The sequence below is a fragment of the Lissotriton helveticus genome, chromosome 3_1 (genome assembly GCF_964261635.1).
Source record: "Lissotriton helveticus chromosome 3_1, aLisHel1.1, whole genome shotgun sequence".
In the NCBI taxonomy this organism is placed as follows: domain Eukaryota; kingdom Metazoa; phylum Chordata; class Amphibia; order Caudata; family Salamandridae; genus Lissotriton; species Lissotriton helveticus.
This window is the reverse complement of record NC_136061.1, coordinates 559,384,130-559,403,938: the sequence shown is the minus strand read 5'-3', so window position 1 is coordinate 559,403,938 and position 19,809 is coordinate 559,384,130. Positions and strand designations below refer to the sequence as shown.

At 48.9% G+C, this 19,809-nt stretch overlaps 1 protein-coding gene across 1 annotated transcript in view; it reads right to left on the bottom strand.

Moving 5' to 3' along the window:
* Positions 1-19,809, bottom strand: part of NCKAP1 (NCK associated protein 1) — a 577,107-nt gene that overhangs the window by 398,353 nt on the left and 158,945 nt on the right. Inside the window, exon 7 of the mRNA XM_078680487.1 lies at positions 13,601-13,738. Within this exon, the coding sequence (XP_078536613.1) occupies positions 13,601-13,738 (138 nt within the window). The remainder of the gene's footprint in view (positions 1-13,600; positions 13,739-19,809) is intronic.

The following is a 19,809-nucleotide window of genomic DNA, read 5'->3' as shown; positions in this document are numbered from 1 at the left end:
TGGCAGGCGGCCAGTGAAGGAGTTCGTGGTGATCCAAGCCTGGATCAGGGAAGAAGAAACCTGTAAGCAGAGGGGACCAAGTTCTGAATCACTAGCCAGTGATTTGAGTGGGCACCAGGATGGCACCGGACGAAGTCACCTCAGCCAGGTGAGTGGGCGCTGCTGGGCTCTGCAGTCTCTCGGACCAGGAGGCGTTGTCGGCGACCAGGATGGAGGTGCGAGCTGTCCCACGAAGGTACTTGCTGTCGACGTCGCTGGACCCAGGATTGGGGCAACAAGTCTTGGCAAATGCAAGGCCCACGCGGTGGACCTAAAATGGCGTCTTGGGTGGACCAGGAGGGTCCAGGGTGCTTCTCTGAAGAAGGGAAGTAAGGGCTAGTCTGGAGCAACCAGACCAGCAGTGGTTGTCGTCGTGGAGCGTCGTGAGAGGGCCACTAGCCAACGGGCAAGCGACCTGGACAACGCGGTGAGCAGCAAAGAGCAGAAGGGCCCCACGCAGATCTCGTGGATGCAGGGGGGCTGGACTTCGGTGCTGGAGCTGCTCAGGGTCGGGGCTTCTCTTACCCCAAAGCACTCAGTCGAGGGTCACTCAGCGGTCGTGCTGGACAAGCGTCGTGCAGTTCTGAAGATGGCCGGTCCCTCGAGGTCTCGTCGCACCCACGGATCACAGCTGGGCTGATGATGTAGGTTGAGGTCAGAGGTGCCAGGGAAGCCGGTTCTCGTCGTGCTGGAGCAGTCTTGATCCGGAGGAGAGACTGGCAACAAACCGCGATGCTTGGTTGGTGCCTGCTGCTGCAGGGTGACTACTCCTTAGTCACAAGGGAGAATCTTGGGAAGAAGTCTTGAGTTCCTTTCGTGGAAAGTAGTTTCAGGATTCAAAGATGATCTGATTTGGAAGGGGGCCAGTTCCTACCTTTATCCTGCAAAAAGGGGCTGGCACGCGACTAAGTCCTACCCTATGGGTGGGACTAGGAGGGGGGTGGTTACACCCCTCTCCTTTGGCGGGCTTTCCCCAGATCAGGGGCTGGAGTGCCCCTGGAACTGGTTCCAGCCGGCCTATGCACAGTGAGCACCGGGGTGCCACTTGCAGTCACCTTCCTCTAAAGCCCTGCCTACCTAGGATACACAAAATCCTGTCTGGGACGGTGCTGGCACCGCCCCTGGCAGGAAACCCTTTGTCCTTGCCTCCTGGGCTGGGAGGACTCCCAGCAGCAGGAGGGCAGACTTGTGTCTCGGTGGCAGCATCCATTTTGTGGAGCTAAGGCTCTGTCTGACTTTAACCGGGGTTACAGGTTACATACATGTCGTGTCCCTCTAGAAGGGTGGAATGCCAACCCCGTCGCCAGAATTGGCGAGGGGTTAGTATTCCAACTCGTATGACACCTTACTCGACATGTTTTGATAAAGCGATACCAGAGTTGGCATATAACCGCGAGGATTATAATGCACTTAAGAGTATATGGTATGCGATATCATGGAAACGGCTAAGGGATGGATCCCGAAAGCCGCAGACAGGCTCAGCTCATGCCAGAGCACTATCTCACACAATTCCAAGCACTCTGCCTTCAGGATTGTCAAGGCCTGCCATAGGAGTGACTGATAGGAGATCTGTGTGTCCATTTAGGTTTAGATATAGGAATACTATATCTACAGCAGAGGGTGAGTACACCACTCTGCCCCAGCTGTCAAGCAGCCAGTTGTGTCTGATTTAGTTAGTCAGCCCAGGGGTGGCATAATACATGCTGCAGCCCCTGGGAGACTTCTGGGTGCACCTCAGCCCTGGGTACAGGGACTTGGAGAGGGCCCAGGGCCAATTCAGTACCTGGGTACAATTTGGAGTGGAGAGAACAGCTAGGCTGTGGGTCTGATTAGCAGGCCCACAGCCAGGGAAAGTCGTAAACCAGTGAAGCAAAAAGCAAAAAATCTGGGTGATCATAGGATTGCAGACCCTACTCTCCTACAGACAGAATGTAGAACAATGTCGTACATTCACCCCAGTACAAGAATCTGGGCCTATAGACACTGGCTATATGCAAATCAGCTCTGACCCTGTGCCTCATGGGAACAGTCCAGTCCGAACTACCAAGTCATGGCTTTCCCAGACCGGAATCAAGCATCCAAGGACCGGTTTCTGGCTATCAGCCTTCATCAGCCTGGATAGCTTGACTCCAGTGGTGTGGAGAGCCTGGGACTCACGTCTGAGCATAACCAGGCCACTCGGGGTGAAAATTGCAAAAAACACAGTTGATGGACAGAATGTAGAACAATGTCATACATTCACCCCAGTACAAGGATCTGGGCCTAAATCCATCGTTTTTTTGCACTCCACACCACCCTGGGTTAGACACTGGCTATATGCAAATCAGCTCTGACCCTGTGCCTCATGGGAACAGTCCAGTCTGAACTACCAAGCCATGTCTTTCCCAGACCGGAATCAAGCATCCAAGGACCGGTTTCTGGCTATCAGCCTTCATCAGCCTGGATAGCTTGACTCCAGTGGTGTGGAGAGCCTGGGACTCACGTCTGAGCATACCCAGCCCACTCGGGGTGAGAATTGCAAAAAACACAGTTGATGGACAGAATGTAGAACAATGTCATACATTCACCCCAGTACAAGGATCTGGGCCTGAATCCATCGTTTTTTTGCACTCCACACCACCCTGAGTTAGACACTGGCTATATGCAAATCAGCTCTGACCCTGTGCCTCATGGGAACAGTCTAGTCCGAACTACCAAGCCATGTCTTTCCCAGACCGGAATCAAGCATCCAAGGACCGGTTTCTGGCTATCAGCCTTCATCAGCCTGGATAGCTTGACTCCAGTGGTGTGGAGAGCCTGGGACTCACGTCTGAGCATACCCAGCCCACTCGGGGTGAAAATTGCAAAAAACACAGTTGATGGACAGAATGTAGAACAATGTCATACATTCACCCCAGTACAAGGATCTGGGCCTAAATCCATCGTTTTTTTGCGCTCCACACCACCCTGGGTTAGACGCTGGCTATATGCAAATCAGCTCTGACCCTGTGCCTCATGGGAACAGTCCAGTCCGAACTACCAAGCCATGTCTTTCCCAGAACGGAATCAAGCATCCAAGGACCAGTTTCTGGCTATCAGCCTTCATCAGCCTGGATAGCTGGACTCCAGTGGTGTGGAGAGCCTGGGACTCACGTCTGAGCATACCCAGCCCACTCGGGGTGCATATAGCCAGTGTCTAACCCAGGGTGGTGTGGAGTGCAAAAAAATGATGGATTTAGGCCCAGATCCTTGTACTGGGGTGAATGTATGACATTGTTCTACATTCTGTCCATCAACTGTTTTTTTTGCAATTTTCACCCCGAGTGGGCTGGGTATGCTCAGACGTGAGTGCCAGGCTCTCCACACCACTGAAGTCAAGCTATCCAGGCTGATGAAGGCTGATAGCCAGAAACCGGTCCTTGGATGCTTGATTCCGGTCTGGGAAAGACATGGCTTGGTAGTTCGGACTGGACTGTTTCCATGAGGCACAGGGTCAGAGCTGATTTGCATATAGCCAGTGTCTAACCCAGGGTGGTGTGGAGTGCAAATAAACGATGGATTTAGGCCCAGATCCTTGTACTGGGGTGAATGTATGACATTGTTCTACATTCTGTCCATCAACTGTGTTTTTTGCAATTTAGGTGAACTACTGGCAAAATACCCTTGACAAATAGGGTCTACTTCATCACAGGGACACTCCTCGTCTGCATCCTTTTCTCATCATCTTTAACCTTTACATGGAACCTATCATGGATTATGATACCCAATTCTATCTAAAAATATCCTCACTACATGGCATACTTACAGTTTACCCTGTTGCACCAAGCAAGCTGGCTGCCATCAAGCATGGTGCCAAATGTAAACTTCTCACCCAGTGCTATAAACCGTGCAGGGAACATTACCCTCCATTATGCACTCCTCATCCAACCTTGGATGTCAACTAACTTCCTGAAGCTGAACTCTGCAAAGACTGAGTTCCTCTTTCTTGCCAAAAACGGTAAACAATCACAGTTTAAGGCTCCGCAACTTAAATATACCAGCTGACAGACCATGCAGAATCTCTGGGATTCACTCTTGACACAGACCTTCTTTTCAAGCAACACACTGCAAGGATGGCCAATTCAGCATGGTTCCAACTCTCTCTCGAACAAAGTGAAACTGTGTCTCCCAGAAGATTATTTTAGAACTATATAAGGCTTAATCTTCCCCAATCTGGAAGAAGACAATGACTTGCTTAAAATAGTTAGTTCAGTTCTTAAACTTTATTCGGGTACCTTGGTACCCATAAAAGCACAAAACCATGACAAGTACAAACAACAATGTAAGAATTTAAGAACACATGATAATATAAAAATGTATACAGCGATATTACGCAATCATTAAAATTGAATCTGTCTATAAAAGTAATTTCATTGAGATTGAATATGACTGAAACCGTTAAAACATTTACAGGTTATACCAAGAGGCTCAGGGATCCAACATGGACTTACGTGTTCTAATGGCTATTCTGAGAAAAGTGCATGTGCGAAAAATCAAGGCTGGATCGTCCAAGGTTGTTATGCACAGATAGGCCTCATCCAAACGAATAGGCCGTCTTTTTTTTAAAATAAGGGTTTAATTGCCACTTTGAAAATTTGGTATAAAACTTACAAAAAAATGATAAGTGTATAATCGGTTGGCCTCCCATCACAATGACATTGTGTTTGATTAAGGTTGGGGTGGTAGCCAAGAGGAAAGCAAAGTGCAAATCTGATAGTTCCAGCTCTTAGGCGACATAATAAGCTCCTATCCCAGCGGCTCATGAGTAAGGTGAGATATAAATGTAGAGGGTGACAATACTGTTCAATGGACATATAGTTGCGAACAGATGATATGGCCATGTCTGAACTGGGGTGGCGGAGTGAGCTAAAGAACGGTGATGGATTAAACCCAGATCAGTTGACTGGGGGTGAGTGTTTGTATTGTCAACGCTCCGTCCATCACCACCTTTGGTTTTTCTTTGTTCGCCCTAAGTTGGCAGGGTATGCTCAGACGTGAGTCCCTTGCTCACTTTGCCACTGGAGTCAAGCAAGCCCGGCTGAAGACAGCTGTAATGCCAGAAACCGGTCCTGGGAAGCTTGATTCCGGTCCAGGGAAGACATGGCTTGGCAGTTCGGGCTGGACTGTTCCCGTGAGGCACAGGGTCAGACTGATTTGCATATGGCCATGTCTGAACTGGGGTGGCGGAGTGAGCTAAATAACGGTGATGGATTAAACCCAGATCAGTTGACTGGGGGTGAGTGTTTGTATTGTCAATGCTCCTTCCATCACCACCTTTGGTTTTTCTCTGCGAACAGATGATTTCACAGATTTTAAGTCATTCTTCTCTTTATTGTATAAGGAGAAGAGGGCATCTCTCAGTTCCTTTTTAGGGACAGCTTCAGCAGTACTAGGATCTAGGAAGATATGTTCCCTATTAATACTGCGCAAACTTTTTTTGCATTCGACTCAACCAAGGGATTTCCATCCCTTTATCACACTTTAAGCAGTCACTGATGATCTCTCTTGTGAGGGCATTCGCCTCATTCTTCCAAACTGAGAGCCAAAAAAGAGCTGGTTGAGCACGAATAAAATCAGATATAAAATTAAGATTAAGTTTTAAATAATTGAATCACATCACCCTACATACACAACCACAGGGATATGTACTTTCTCACCCTTTCACCCAGATCATCTTCAAGACGAGCTGCATCACTTATAAAGCGCTCAAGAAGGACAAATAAAAACAGGTTGCAGGCCGTCTCTGAGAATTGGGAGTCCTTCTACAAACAGGGCTTTACAATCTACAAAAGCAGCATATTAGAATGAGTGTCAGGTGGATCTTTACACTGGATTGGGAACCCAATGTCATGGATTATGAACAGTGAGAATCAGAGGGGGAATAGGTTTACAGGACTTAGGTGGATTCTTGGAGGAGTGTTCAACTTAATAAAGGATGAGGTGGTTTCAAACTGACAAAGGAGACTATTCATAGGACAGATTTTACTAATTTAAAGGACAAACAATAGGAGGTGCAAAGTGCGTTGAGCAAATAAGAATATTTTGGTTGGCTGAGCAGTGAGTGAGAACCAGGATTGCATGAAAGAGGAGTAAATAATAGAGAGTAATGCTCACTGTATTGTTTATAACCACTTGGTGTGAAGTTTACTTTGGGCCCCATGCTTAATGGCAGCCAACTTGCTTGGTGCCAACAGAGTGAAGTGGATGTATGTCTGGAGAAACTAAACAATAATTTTCTAGCAAAGTTCATTTTGTTTTCTAGACTGGAGATGTTTTGTAGGAGACAACTAGTAAACTGTTGCAGTAGAAAAGCACAATTAACAGTAAATTGTTTATCAGTGACTTATGCTCTAAATGAGTACACGGAGACGGGTCGGGAAGAATTTTTATTGATCTTATGTAAATGAGACCTTGTGACTTATACAGTAAAAATTGAACAATTTATGTCTGGGAGTGGGATTGGACTTCATAACCCAGTACCTGTGTAAGTGGGAAGTTTGTTATAACGTTCAATATAAAAGACAGAGGGAGCACATGGTATTACAGGAGAAGAAACAGGAATGTTCCCTACCTCTGTTTTAGATTTATGATCTAGCTATTCAGTGTCTAATAGCAACAGGATATTCAGATATTTTTTAGCATGGGAGCTGAAGAGGGAAATACAAATATGAGGTAGCCCAGTCAATGCAAACAGGCAGATGACGATTGTGTGAGGAGCATCAAAAAACAGAAATGAAACATATGGGGTCCAGCATGCAAATCACTCTAGTCACATTCCTGAGATATCTAGACAGTTGAAGGTCATAAGCATAATGAGGGAGTGGACTGAGATTAAGGAGCGTAATGTGGTTGCTGTCACCAAAAGTAAAAAACACTTTTGTGTGGATTGCCTCCACAGAAGAGTACGATTCAAGTGGATTAAGCAGGTTGAGGGAAAATAGGTAAGCTTGTGAGCTGGTTAAACACCATGGTTTGGGACATATAGGAGACCATAAATAAAGGACAGCAGTAAGAAAGGAAGGAATGAAACTGTTTATGAAAAAGATAGGACGACCACCAACTTGAAACAGCGTAGCTAAAACCTTAATCAATCCAAAATAACAATTCTTTCTCAGGGAGGAGCTACGCGCGCATCCAGGATGGACGCATGAGCACAGGGCTCCCGGGTCCCTCGCTGCCCTCCACATATATCCTGAAAGATATCCTGACTTTTTCCACGGGTTCTTGCAGATGAACCTCAGCTGACACCTTGGCTGTTTTCAAAATTTCATTTGGACTTCGGGAACCGTAGATACGCCGATCGGAGTTTTTGGAGGCCCTGCCCCACGGCGACACCGGGAGCTGGCACACCAAGACGCCAGGGAGTAATTGAACAACAGCGGCCTGAGGAGTTTCCCCTGTTGCCCTGAGTTGACTTTCGGTTTCGTTTTTGGGCAGCTGCCTTCTCTGATAGCGTGATTGCCTCGCTCCCCCATCTGGGTCCGGCCTAACTCTGCTGCCTGACTATACGCCAACTGTCCTGAGGGCTTGGGTGTTGGGCTGAGCTGCCGCTCCTGCCCTTTCAGCCCACCTTCGCTATTTGCAGTTATCTGGGGGTGAACGGCCATTTTCACCAGGTCTCGAGGGGCCCCTCGGGGCTCACCATTCAACATGACCACGAGGCCCGACAACGAGAAGCGGAAGACTAAAACGCATCTACGCGGGGGACCGATTCAAACCAACGTCATGGATCGTTATACCCAACCCAAGGGGTCCCCCGGTGGTGCCAGTCGAGCTTTTGAGGGCCCCACTGACGATCCGACTGCGTTGGCCGAATTGACTTTGCAGGACGTCATGGGCGCCATTGCCAATATGCAGACTTCCATTGGTCAGCAATACGAGGCTCTCGCTCTCAAAATAGACACTGTGGCAGTTGATGTTACTTTGATCAGAGCTGACTTGTCGAAGACAAGGAAAGGGTCAAGTCTCTGGACCTGAAGACTTCTAGCCTCACGACCGATGTCTCTGATCTGCAGACGGAAGTTGGACGCTTGCGCTCCTCCAACGATCTCATGGTCCATCGCCTGGAGGATTTTGAAAATAGGGCCCGGCGCAACAACATACGCCTTATCGGGGTCCCTGAAACCTCTGGTGCCTCGGCAACCGATCTTCTCGTTGAGGACATCGTCTTGAATCACCTGGCCCCCACAGGCCTGAGCAAATTCTTTGCTGTGGAGCGTGCCCATCGAGTGCCGGGCGGAAAGCCGAAGTCGGGCGCCACGCCGAGACCTATCATCGCCAGGATCTTCAATTTTAGGGACAGAGACACCATCCTACAGGCCTCGAGAGTAAGTGGCCCCGTAAAATTCGAGAACACGACGGTGAGTTTCTACCCGGACTTCACGCAGCTTGTTCAGAGACAAAGGATGGGGTTTCAGGGAGTGAAACGAAGGCTGAGAGACTTGGGCCTGATATATGCAATGCTCTTTCCAACCAGGCTGCGTGTCGAATATGAAGACCGGACTTTCTTTTTCGATCGTCCTGACGGAGTTAGTGACTGGCTGGATACCCTCCCCAAACACTCTGACTCAACCGGGCATCCGGGTGGAGCCGAGGGCGGCGTATTGGAACAAGAGTGACATTATGTTTCCTGATTTCTGAACATTCACGTATTATTTGGCTGGGTTCGATATTTCTTCTAGTACTGTGGAGGAGTGTGGCTCACTGATTAGAGCGGCAGACCCTGATGCAGAGCTCTGGCCCGGGACCAGGGTTCAATTCCCGACGCGGCAGGGTCCTGAGCCCAAAAAAAAATGTCCACGGACTCGATAATTCTCGCCTCGGTGCCTATTCTAATCATGGGGTCCCACGCTGCAACTCTGGGCAATAGTTGCTTATTCTCCACTACGGCGGCCCACCCGCTGCGGGATGCCTGGCTTTCACCCTGGGGATACCCAGTAGGGGTTATCTCACAGGGAAAAACCAGTACGGGTTCCCAAGGCAAGCGCCTTGATGCCTTCGGGTGATACGTGCGCTATATAAGTCGCAATACATTTACATTTATTGCTATGTACCGAGGGTGGCGGGGGGAGTGGGACTCTTTCCTCCTCAGGGGTTTCTTTTCGTAGACTAGTTTAATGATGGGGCGACAGGCACACTGCAAGTTGGGGTGGCTTTTGAGTCTAACGCAGGGGTGCAGGGTGGGGGGCATTGTAACGGGTTCTTATTGGGGGGTGGTGGGGGGTTCTTGGGTGTTTGTGGGCTTCTTTCAAGGCAACGTATCGTATTTTTTCTTGATTAGGTCATTGTGTTCGTTGTGGGGTGGACTCTGCGCATCTTTCTGGGATGAGGGTTAGTGGGTTGAAACTAATGTGTTGGAATGTCAATGGGTTGGGGGACAGGATAAAACGGGGTGTGGTGTTGCAACTACTGCGGCGCCTCTCCCCCGATGTTGTGTTGTTGCAGGAAACGCATCTGGTTGGGAACACGTGCCATGCATCGGCGAGGGTATCGTCTGGTGGCACACTCTGGCTTCACCTCTGGTTCTAGGGGTGTGGGTATCCTCGTTAGGTCCTCCCTCCCCTTGGCAATCGATGATGTGCTTCTCGACGATGGGGGGCGCTATGCCGCACTCACTGGTAGATGGGAGGGGAGGACGGTCTCATTTGTCACTGTCTATGTCCCGCCGGGTCTACAGACCTCGACTTTTGCTGATCTTGGGCGTGTAGTACTGGGACTCCCTGAGGGCATTTTGGTGATAGTCGGAGACTTCAATTCGGTTGTCTCCGGTGACATAGATCGCTACCCCCCCAGGGATCTCCCCAGGTCGCAATCATGGTTGAGTGGGTTCCTGGAGACATTTGGTCTGGTGGACTGTTGGAGGTTGCTGCACCCTGAACAGGCGCAATACACCTTTCACTCTGGAGCCCATGGCAGTCTGTCCAGACTCGACTATATTCTGCTGCCGGAGGCGCTGTCTTCCTCCGTTGGGGAGGTGAGGCACCTCGCCCGGGGCATATCCGACCACTCCCCAGTCTGGCTTAGCATGGATACTACTATGAGGAATGAGGGACGGGTCGCCCCTGTAAACCCCTGGTTTCTTCGCAATCCCAAGACCCGTACCGAATTGGTGAAATCCCTTGATTATTATTTTGTAGAAAATGTGGGGTCTGTGTCATCTGCTGTATCGTTGTGGGAGGCGTTTAAGACTGTGCTACGTGGGCAGCCTTTATCTTTGATCGCCACTGCCAAGAAAAGTAAGCATGAAGAGGTGGTCCGTCTGGAGGCAGAGATAACCGCACTGGAGAGTGACTTGGAGCGCGGAGTGTCCCGTGCCAAACTTCATTCCCTCAGCCTAAAACAATTAGATTATAAGGCCCTGGTTACTGAAGCTGCGAAGGTCATGAGCAGGGAACAACAGGGCAGGTTGTATGATGTTGGAGATAAAGCGGGTAAATTGATTGCGTGGCTGGACAAGAAAGAAAGGGCGAGTCGTGTAGTTCCTGTTAATGAGAACCTGGACGGAGTGTGCGTGACTGAGCCGGCTGCGATTGTTGAATGCTTTGCGGAACACTTCCGAACTGTATATGCTCCGGTCTCTGACAGACCGGAGGCTGACTCATTTGTTGCTTCGCGATATTACTTTGCCCTGCCTGTCTGCGGCTGACAGAGACCTGATGGACGCGGTGTTGTCAGCTGATGAGGTGGCTACCGCCATTCGTTCAATCCGCTCTGGCAAGGCCATGGGTCCAAATGGTCTGCCCATTGAACTGTATAAATTGTGCCCAGACAAACTGGCTCCATATCTTTGTGATATGTTTCTAGAGTCCCGCGACGCTGGCTCCCTCCCACGTGACCAGCGTCTTGCTACAATCGTAGTGATTCATAAGGAGGGGAAGCCACAGTATCGCTGTTCATCTTATAGACCGATCTCGCTTCTAAACGCTGAACCGAAAATTCTGGCTAAGTTATTAGCTAACCGCCTGACGAACGTTATCAGCGACCTGGTCCATCCGGATCAGTCCGGTTTTATCCCGCACCGTAACACGGCGCTTAACCTGCGGCGCTTGCACGGTGTTCTCGCGAGGGCGGCGTCTCTTCATGAACCAGCCATCTTGGCTTCATTGGACGCTACGATGGCCTTCGATACTCTTGAGTGGCCTTATCTTTGGGCCGCTCTCGTGAAATTCGGATTCGGCCCGGGTTCATCGGCTGGGTGAAACTTTTGTATGCGGAGCCCCTGGCGCAAGTAGTTGTGAATGGTCGGGTCTCAGCGTCTTTTGTTCTCGGGAGGGGCACGCGACAGGGCTGCCCATTGTCACCACTGCTTTTCGCGCTCGCCCTTGAACCGCTGGCTGCCTGGCTGCGCTGGGAGCCCTCGCTTAAGGGGATCCAGTTGTCCCCGGACTTTGAGGATCGTGTCTCTTTTTACGCGGATGACATTTTATTCTACCTTACGTCCCCTCAAAAATCTCTGAATGTTTTGTTCGATGTGCTCACTTCGTTTGGGAAAAATTCGGGCCTCGTTATCAACTGGGCTAAATCCTGTGTGTACGTGCTCTCGGGCGGTCCCCCCCCCCCCATGCCTCGCAGATGCCCCATTCGGGTCTCTCCGACGGGCTTTAAGGACCTGGGGATTTTTATATCTTTAGACCCCGCGGCTCGCTACGAACATAATCTGCTCCCCCCCTTCAAAGATTGAGACTTGACGTTGTGCGCTGGCGCAGGTTGCCGCAATCGCCGCTCGGGCGCGCGGCCCTTTTTAAAATGATGGCCCTGCCGAGGTTTTTGTACGCGCTTCAGAATACGTTCGATATTGTTCAGGCGAGCTACTTTAGAGAGGTTGAGAGCCTGCAGAGACGGTTAATTTGGGATGGACGCTCGCGTATTTCCCTCGCTAAACTCACTCTTCCCTGGTATGATGGGGGTATAGCGTTGCCGGATATTAGGCGTTACTATTGGGCCTCGCAACTGAGTGCGATCAACTATGCGACATATGCGCCTGCTCCTAATCCGGCGTTCGAGATGGATGAGTATTTGCTACCGGGCGGGGACTACAGGAGGGCGCTCTACTCCAAGGCAGCGGGCAAGGATTTATCTGGACCTACCAAAATTGCTGTACGCGTGTGGCATGCTGCGAATGCGTCTGTGGGATGGGAAGATCGATTGACTCGTGCGACCCCCTTGTATGCTTCTGAAAGGGTGGGATGTCTCTGTAAAACGAAAGGGTTTTAAAAATGGGATATGATTGGTATTAGCTGCGTGGGCGATCTTTGGGTCAAAGGCAAAATCAAGACCTTTGCGGCACTACAGACAGAATATGAATTAAGTGTCAGGGAATTCTTCCGATACACACAGATTCACCATGCCTTGAGTTCGGTTCTCCCTGCGGGTTCTGTCGTCCCCGAGTCCTCCCCCCTTGAAGATAGGATCCTTGACGGCCACGTCCCCGACAGTACCATTTCCCTGATATATAAGAAGTTGATTAATACCCGAGTGGATCTGTTAGTGTGTCTTCGGGAGGTCTGGACCGGCGATGGTTTGGAGCTGGACGACGAGGATTGGCAAGCTGCATTATCCTCGCCAAAAGAAGTCGCGATTCCTGCCCGTCTCCGCTTCGTTCAGCTCAAAATCTTACACCTTGTGTATATCACTGGTCCGCACTTGATTCGCATGGGTTATTCCTCGGACGGGTTATGTAAGCGTGGTTGTGGGATGCTTGGAACTTTCCTCCATATACTTTGGGAGTGTCCGGAGGTGGTGCAGTTCTGGAATAATGTGCATGCAGTGATGAGTAGAGTCACGGGGGTGGTGCTGCAGCCCAAGGCCAGGCGCTGCCTTTTGAATGTGTGGGAGCCGAATGATTATAGTGTGGCCCAGACGCGGTGGGCGACCCTTGGGAATATGATAGCCAAAAGAGATGTAGCGCAGTTGTGGGGTTCCCAGTGCCCGCCCACGGTATCGGTGTGGAAGGAGAATATGGACTGGTGTATGTTCAGGGAGAAAACTGTGTATGTGGCACGGGGCACACCTAGAAAATGGAATGGTATCTGGAGCCAATGGAACGCATAGCGTGGAAATCTATGTGCGCCTCCGTTCGTGGACGACTCCGAAGTCCCTCTGTCCCCCTGATCCGGCATTCCATGTATTGTGTGCTCTCTGTTATCCTTAAATTTGTTCCCCCGCTGGCCCCCTCCCCACAATATGTACTACTGATCTATTGTATAATATCGTGCCTAGGTGTCCTCCTATGTGAACACATGTCCATGTATACTGTTGCCTTTTTTGCCTTGTATGTTGTTTTTTCTTCTTTTAATAAAAATACAATAAAAAAGAAAAAACAATTCTCTTTTTAATCAGAGAAAAGTAGAAAGGAGACCCGTTTGTATGGCCAATATGCAAGGTTTATTTGTTCATGCCATGCTCCAAGACTAGTTTAATGTTTCTTTAACTACGTCATTTTTTGCCTAAGAAACCAAGATGCACAAGCGTCAGCAGTGGAAAACACACACAACTAAAAATGATTTCCAACTATAGTGAAATATACATATATAAATAGCCATACTGTATCGGATTGTGCTGGGTTTAACATTGTGCTGGGGGCGCTGATGAGACTCAGTAATTGTGCATTTCTCCATTGGTCAGCTGAGAGATTCCTCCGTGGATAGACCATCTGAAGTGATATGAGCGCATCAGACAAGGACTGCAAAACAAAGGGAAATGGTTCATTCAATCAATCAATATGCTTTATTCAAGCAAAGGTATAACAATTTTATTGATGGGTGTATGCAAGAAAAATCTAAGGGCATGTGCATACACCTTTACACACATAGCAAAACAGTACACCAAAATAGTTTCATGGGTTAAAAAGGATCCCCCTGCCAAGTCTTCCCAGAATGAATACAAATAATCTATAAAATAATATCCATCCCTTCCTAATGTTTGTATTACAAAAGTATATTGTTTGTAATCATTGGTCTCTATCATGGGTTTTTCATTTTCGAGAAAAATATTTCCAATCATGCTAGAGATTCCACACCAACGGTAAACTATAACCCTTCATTTGGTCTTGCATGCAAATATGTATATAATTTACTTTACCAAAAGAAAAGCAAAGTTGAAAAACAAAGTTCAAATGGTGCCATTGATTGTGCTTTTAACAAAGAGAGAACACCCAATACTACTAGTTTAAGAAATTTCGGAACCTGAACTGTTCTATAATGCCTTACAGGGCCAGTTAATTTCAAGTAGCAGGGTGGACAAGAATCTGCTAACCAAAGCATTTTCTGTGTAATGATTCCAGTGAAAAGAAATATATGAGGTTTACTAATTCAAATAAAATACCTATAATGGAGACCTCTGGTTAACAATTAATTTTTCCTACTCCATCGTGGGATTTGCTTATTTATTTATTTTGAAAGTTTTAAAAAGCGCGGACCAGATCTTTACAGATATCAGAGCGCTTTACATAGAAGGGGTACATGAGGAAGCATAGTTAAAACAGGTGAGTCAATAAGGCTAACAGTACACACAGGTGGAGGCAAAGCCAGTCATGTAAATCAATAAGACAAGTAATACAAATAAGCAACACGTAGTACAGATCGATGCAACGTCTTTAAAGAGTTCGAGATAATAGTTCAAGTGTATTTGGCCATGAGGATAGCTTTTACTTCTTTCTTAAAGAGTGTGGAGGAAGATAAGAGCCTGGTTTCGGGAGGTAGTGAGTTCCAGATCCTGGGTGCCATTCCTGAGAAGCAGCGCTTATATGTTTTTTCCTTCCGGAATCTTCGAGGTTTCAGCAGAAGATTGTGTGTGCCTCTAGTGTTTCTAGCGCCGCCAGAGATTGTCAGCTTCTGAGCGAGATAGCCGGGTGAGTTCAGGTGTACCGCCTTGTGTGTCATGCAGGCGATTTTCAGATGAATTCTGGCTTCAAATGGCAGCCAGTTCAGGGATTTCAAGTCAGGGGAAATATGTGAGTGCTTTTTTGACCCAGTGATGAGTCTCGCTGCTGCGTTTAGAGAAGCTCTTAGGGGCGCGGTAGTAGTTAAGGGGTGTCCGCAGAGGGCGATGCTGCCATATTCTATTCGAGGGGTGACTAGCGCTTGTACTGCGGTTTGGAAGTCTTTGGCTGGGAGGAAGGGTTTAAGTTTCCTCAGAGTATTGATTTGGAAGTTCGCTCCCTTGGTTGCCTTGCTGATATGTTGCTGCATGTTGAGATTGGTGTCGAGTGTTATGCCTAAAAATTTTGCTGAGTCCACGATGGTGGGTTGGACATTGAGTGCGGTTAGGTCTTTAAGCCAAATTTGAGTAGTGGAGATCTTCGCTGGAGGTGAGATCAGAAGGAACTCTGTTTTCAGAGCATTGAGTTTGAGATGATTGTCGGCAAGCCAGGATTGGGTGCTTTTGATCTTTGAGTTCAGGAGCGCAATGTCTTTGGGGGATTGTATTTTGAGATAAAGTTGGGTGTCATCGGCGTACATATGAAAGTGTACATTGGATGTTTGTAGCAGGGTGGTGAGAGGTTCCATAACTAGGTTGAACAGAGTCGGGGATAGAGAGGATCCTTGGGGGACGCCTAGCGTTACAGGTATTGGCGAGGACAACAAATTGTTGCTCTTGAATTTATGCGACCTGTTGTGTAGAAAGGAAGTGAACCACTTGAGAACGGTTCCAGATAAACCCATTCTTTTGTTTAGTAACTCGAGTAAATTCTCATGTTTAACGGTATCGAATGCTGAAGAGAGATCAAGGAGGATGAGGAGGCAGGTGTTGGTTTGGTCTAGCATTTGAAGTGCATCGTCAATTATGTGAGTCATAGCAGTTTCTGTACTATGTCCTGCTCGGAAGCCTGATTGATGAGGATTGAGGAGGTCAAATTGTTCAATGTGTTGTGCGCATTTTTCCAGCAGTTTGGCGAGAGTGGGAATATTGGTAATGGGACGGTAATTATTCAGGTCAGAGGGGTCGGCTGTAGGTTTCTTTAGTAGAGGTGTGACTTGTCCAACTTTGAGGGAGTCAGGTATGATTCCTTGTTGAAGTGAGCTGTTGATAATTTTAGTCCAGAGTGGGAGAAGCCAAGGGGTAAAGTCTTTTACAGCGTTAGCAGGAAGGGGGTCCGTGAGGTGATTGGATGGTTTCAATGTGCTGAGCAGTTTGCCAATTTCTTCTTCCGAGTAGGTGCCGAAGGTTGACCATGAGGCATTGTTTTTTGGTTCAATGGGTGCTATGCAGTGGTGTTTGGAGTAGAGGCTTGCGTCAATGAGGAGATCGCTCTTTATGTTGTCAGTTTTTTGGATAAAGAAAGCGGAGAAGTCTTCACAGGATGGTGCTTCGCGCACAGTGCTGAGAGGTTGGGGTTGTTCCTTGGATTGTGATCTGATTAGCTCAAACAGCTTTCTTGGACGGTTTTTTGCTTGGTCGAGCTGGAGGCTGAAGAAATCTGATTTTGAGCGTTTTATTTTCCTGAAATAGGCGTTTCTCTTTTTCTTCAGAGTTTTTAGGTGAAGTGCAGAGGGAGCTGATCTCCAGGTGCGTTCTGCCATTCGCATGTCTCGTCTATCCTCATTGAGACTCCCGTCGTACCATGGATTGGAGATTTTAGTAGAGACTCTTTTTAGCTGCATAGGTGTAGCCTCATTAATTATTGAGGTCATAGCGTTGAGATAGTGGTCAGTCAGGGATTGAACGTCCGTCGCGCCGATCGGTGGGAGTAGGATATTGCAACTGTTAGGAGGCAGAGAGCTTGGGTTTAGTTTTTTCATGTCTCTTTTCCAGACTTTGGGCTTGGAGGATTGAACCGAGTTAAATTTAACTTTTTCATTGATGAAGAATGTGACAATATGATGATCTGACCAGTCACAGGGTTGGATGGACTCAAGTTGGATAGTGTCCTCTTTGGAGATGATAAGGTCGAGGATAGAGCCTTTCTCGTGGGTCGGGCTGTTGCATATTTGGGTGAGGTCAAGGGCATCGAGGAAATTTTTAAGACTGTTTACCACCGCGTCATTGCAATCGTTCCAGTGGAGGTTGAAGTCGCCATGGTATATTTGGGTGAGTTGCCGTCCGGCATTGGTTGAGATCATATCCATGATTTGTTGGGAAAAGGTGAGGTTGTCCCTGGGTGGGTGGTAAATGCTGTGAAGAGAGCATATCGGTTTGCCCTCACTAATAATGTCGAGGCAGATGTATTCACAGGATGTTGGGGATGGTAGGGAGGTGGAGTTGACTTTCAGAACAGAGAGGGTGTTCCTGTAGATGCATGCGATTCCACCACCTATTTTGCCTGATCTGTCAAGTCTGATGATGTGGTAGTTGGGAGGAACCAGAATGTCCATTATAGGTGTCGAGGATTCAGTTAGCCAGGTTTCAGTCAGGATGATTAGGTCAAGGTCCAGCTTTAGGAGGAGATCAGCAATGGCGGCGGAATGTTTCGAGGCCGATCTGCAGTTGAGGAGAGTGCATTTGAGACGGGGTGTGTTGAGGGTGGTAGAGGGTTCTAGAGAGAGAGGGACTTTTCTAAGGTTATTGGGGATGGAGAATCTGCTGTTTAGTGTGGGGGGTCTAAGGGGGTTTGAGTGTATCGTGGGAATGGCGAGGTGTGAGGTGGATGTGTGAATTTGGGGGGCTGGGTCCTAGGAGCGGAGGAGGGTGAGTGTCTCGAGGTCCGAAGTAGGGTTGCAGGTGCGACGAGGGCGGTTGTTGCGATTGCGAGCAGGGGTTGAAGTCCAGTGTGGGGGGTGTTGAGTGAGAGAGTCAATCGGAAGGGTGGGGGACATGTTGGGAGGGGAGGTGGAGGTGGGTGAGGGGTTGCAGGGGCGACGAGGGCGGTTGTTGCGATTGTGAACTGGGATTGACGTCCGGAGTGAGGAGCGTTGAGTGAGGGGGTCAACCGTAGCGGTAGGGGGCATGTTGGGAGGTGAGGTGGAGGTGGGTGAGGGGTGAATTGGGTGTGTGGAGAGTAGTTCTTTGATGATGTGCATGTCTTCTTTGATCTGGATGAGGGTGGCCATGATGTTGTCCAACGTGGGGTAGGTGGTGGAGGTGAATAGGTGCTTTGATACTGGTAAACAGAAGAATAGAACAGCAAGCCCATGTCAAGCAAAGAGATAGGAAGGCCATTATAAACATAAAAAACTACTATATTTAAGCAAAACATTTGTACCGAGATGTCTGTATTGCATCAACCCTAGTATCACTCAATAGAATAATGATTGGCAAAGGTGGGTACAGCCCTCCAAATTTCTGCTTAGCCCGCTTCTCAAATGGGCACATGTTTTATGCATCAATGCATGCACTATCCAGGTACAATCATCTTAAGGTTTTCGCAGGAGTGGTCTGTTAGTCTTATGGCAACATGTAATCATTACAGATACTGTCCACTGAAAGATGGATTGTTTAGATGACGCCGAAGCAATTAAAAGAAATGTCAGTTTGCAAAGAGCTAACTAGATTTACGTACATTTAATTTATTTCTGTAATATCCAAATTCTTTAAGATTCAAGGTATGTAGAGGTCTCTCAACTGTTGGGATAGGGTTTGGAAGACTACTGGAAAAATATTGCCTTATTACTATGGAAATCTCAACCAACCTGTGGCATGAAATATGGCTGAGCCATAACCAACAGTTTATTCCCAGAGAAAACTGAAGACCGTCAGTTAATGCAGAGCACTTGGATCTCACTCTCCTTTCTTGCTTAAGTGATTGCTAAAAGTTACTATCCAGGACATGTGCTATAAATCTACCTTACACGTAGGTTTCAACTGAAAGCCCCAATAGCTCAAAGAGATATTAACCTAAGCAACAAAGCCCTCATCACACCAGGCCATGAGGTGGTGCTTCACTGGTGCCGAGTTGCTGCTGAGGAGAGGCTGCGCTGGTGCAGAGATGGGGCTGCTCTGGTGCAGAGATGGGGCTGCTCTGGTGCAGAGATGGGGCTGCTCTGGTGCAGAGATGGGGCTGCGCTGGTGCAGAGATGGGGCTGCGCTGGTGCAGAGATGGGGCTGCGCTGGTGCAGAGATGGGGCTGCGCTGGTGCAGAGATGGGGCTGCGCTGGTGCAGAGATGGGGCTGCGCATGGTGCAGAGATGGGGCTGCGCATGGTGCAGAGATGGGGCTGCGCATGGTGCAGAGATGGGGCTGCGCATGGTGCAGAGATGGGGCTGCGCATGGTGCAGAGATGGGGCTGCAGATGGGGCTGCGCTGGTGCAGAGATGAGGCTGCAGATGGGGCTGTGCTTGTGCAGAGGTGGGGGAGGAGGGCTGCGCTGGTGCGGAGGTGGGGCTGCGCTGGTGCGGAGGTGGGGCTGCGCTGGTGCGAAGGTGGGGCTGCGCTGGTGCGGAGGTGGGGCTGCGCTGGTGCGGAGGTGGGGCTGCGCTGGTGCGGAGGTGGGGCTGCGCTGGAGCGGAGGTGGGGCTGCACGGTTGGTGGAGCGCTGATGTGTTACTATGTTGATGCTGAGGTGATGCTGTGGTGGAGCTTAGTGATGCTGAGGAGATGCTGCGCTAGAGCTGAGCTAGTGCTCAATGATGCTGTGCTGGTGCTGAGTCAGACTGAGGTGGTGGTGCTGCGCTGGTGCTCAGTTGGTGCTGCGCTGTTCTGTGCTGAGGTGATACTGCACTGATTCTAAAATCGTGCAGCATTTGTGGGGCTGCATGGTGCAGAGTTGGTGCTGCGCTGGTGGTGGTGCTCCGATGAGGAGGTGGTGCTGTACTGATTCTGAAGTGGTGCTCAGGTGGTGCTGTGCTGATGCTGAGGTGGGGCTGAGTGATGCTGTGG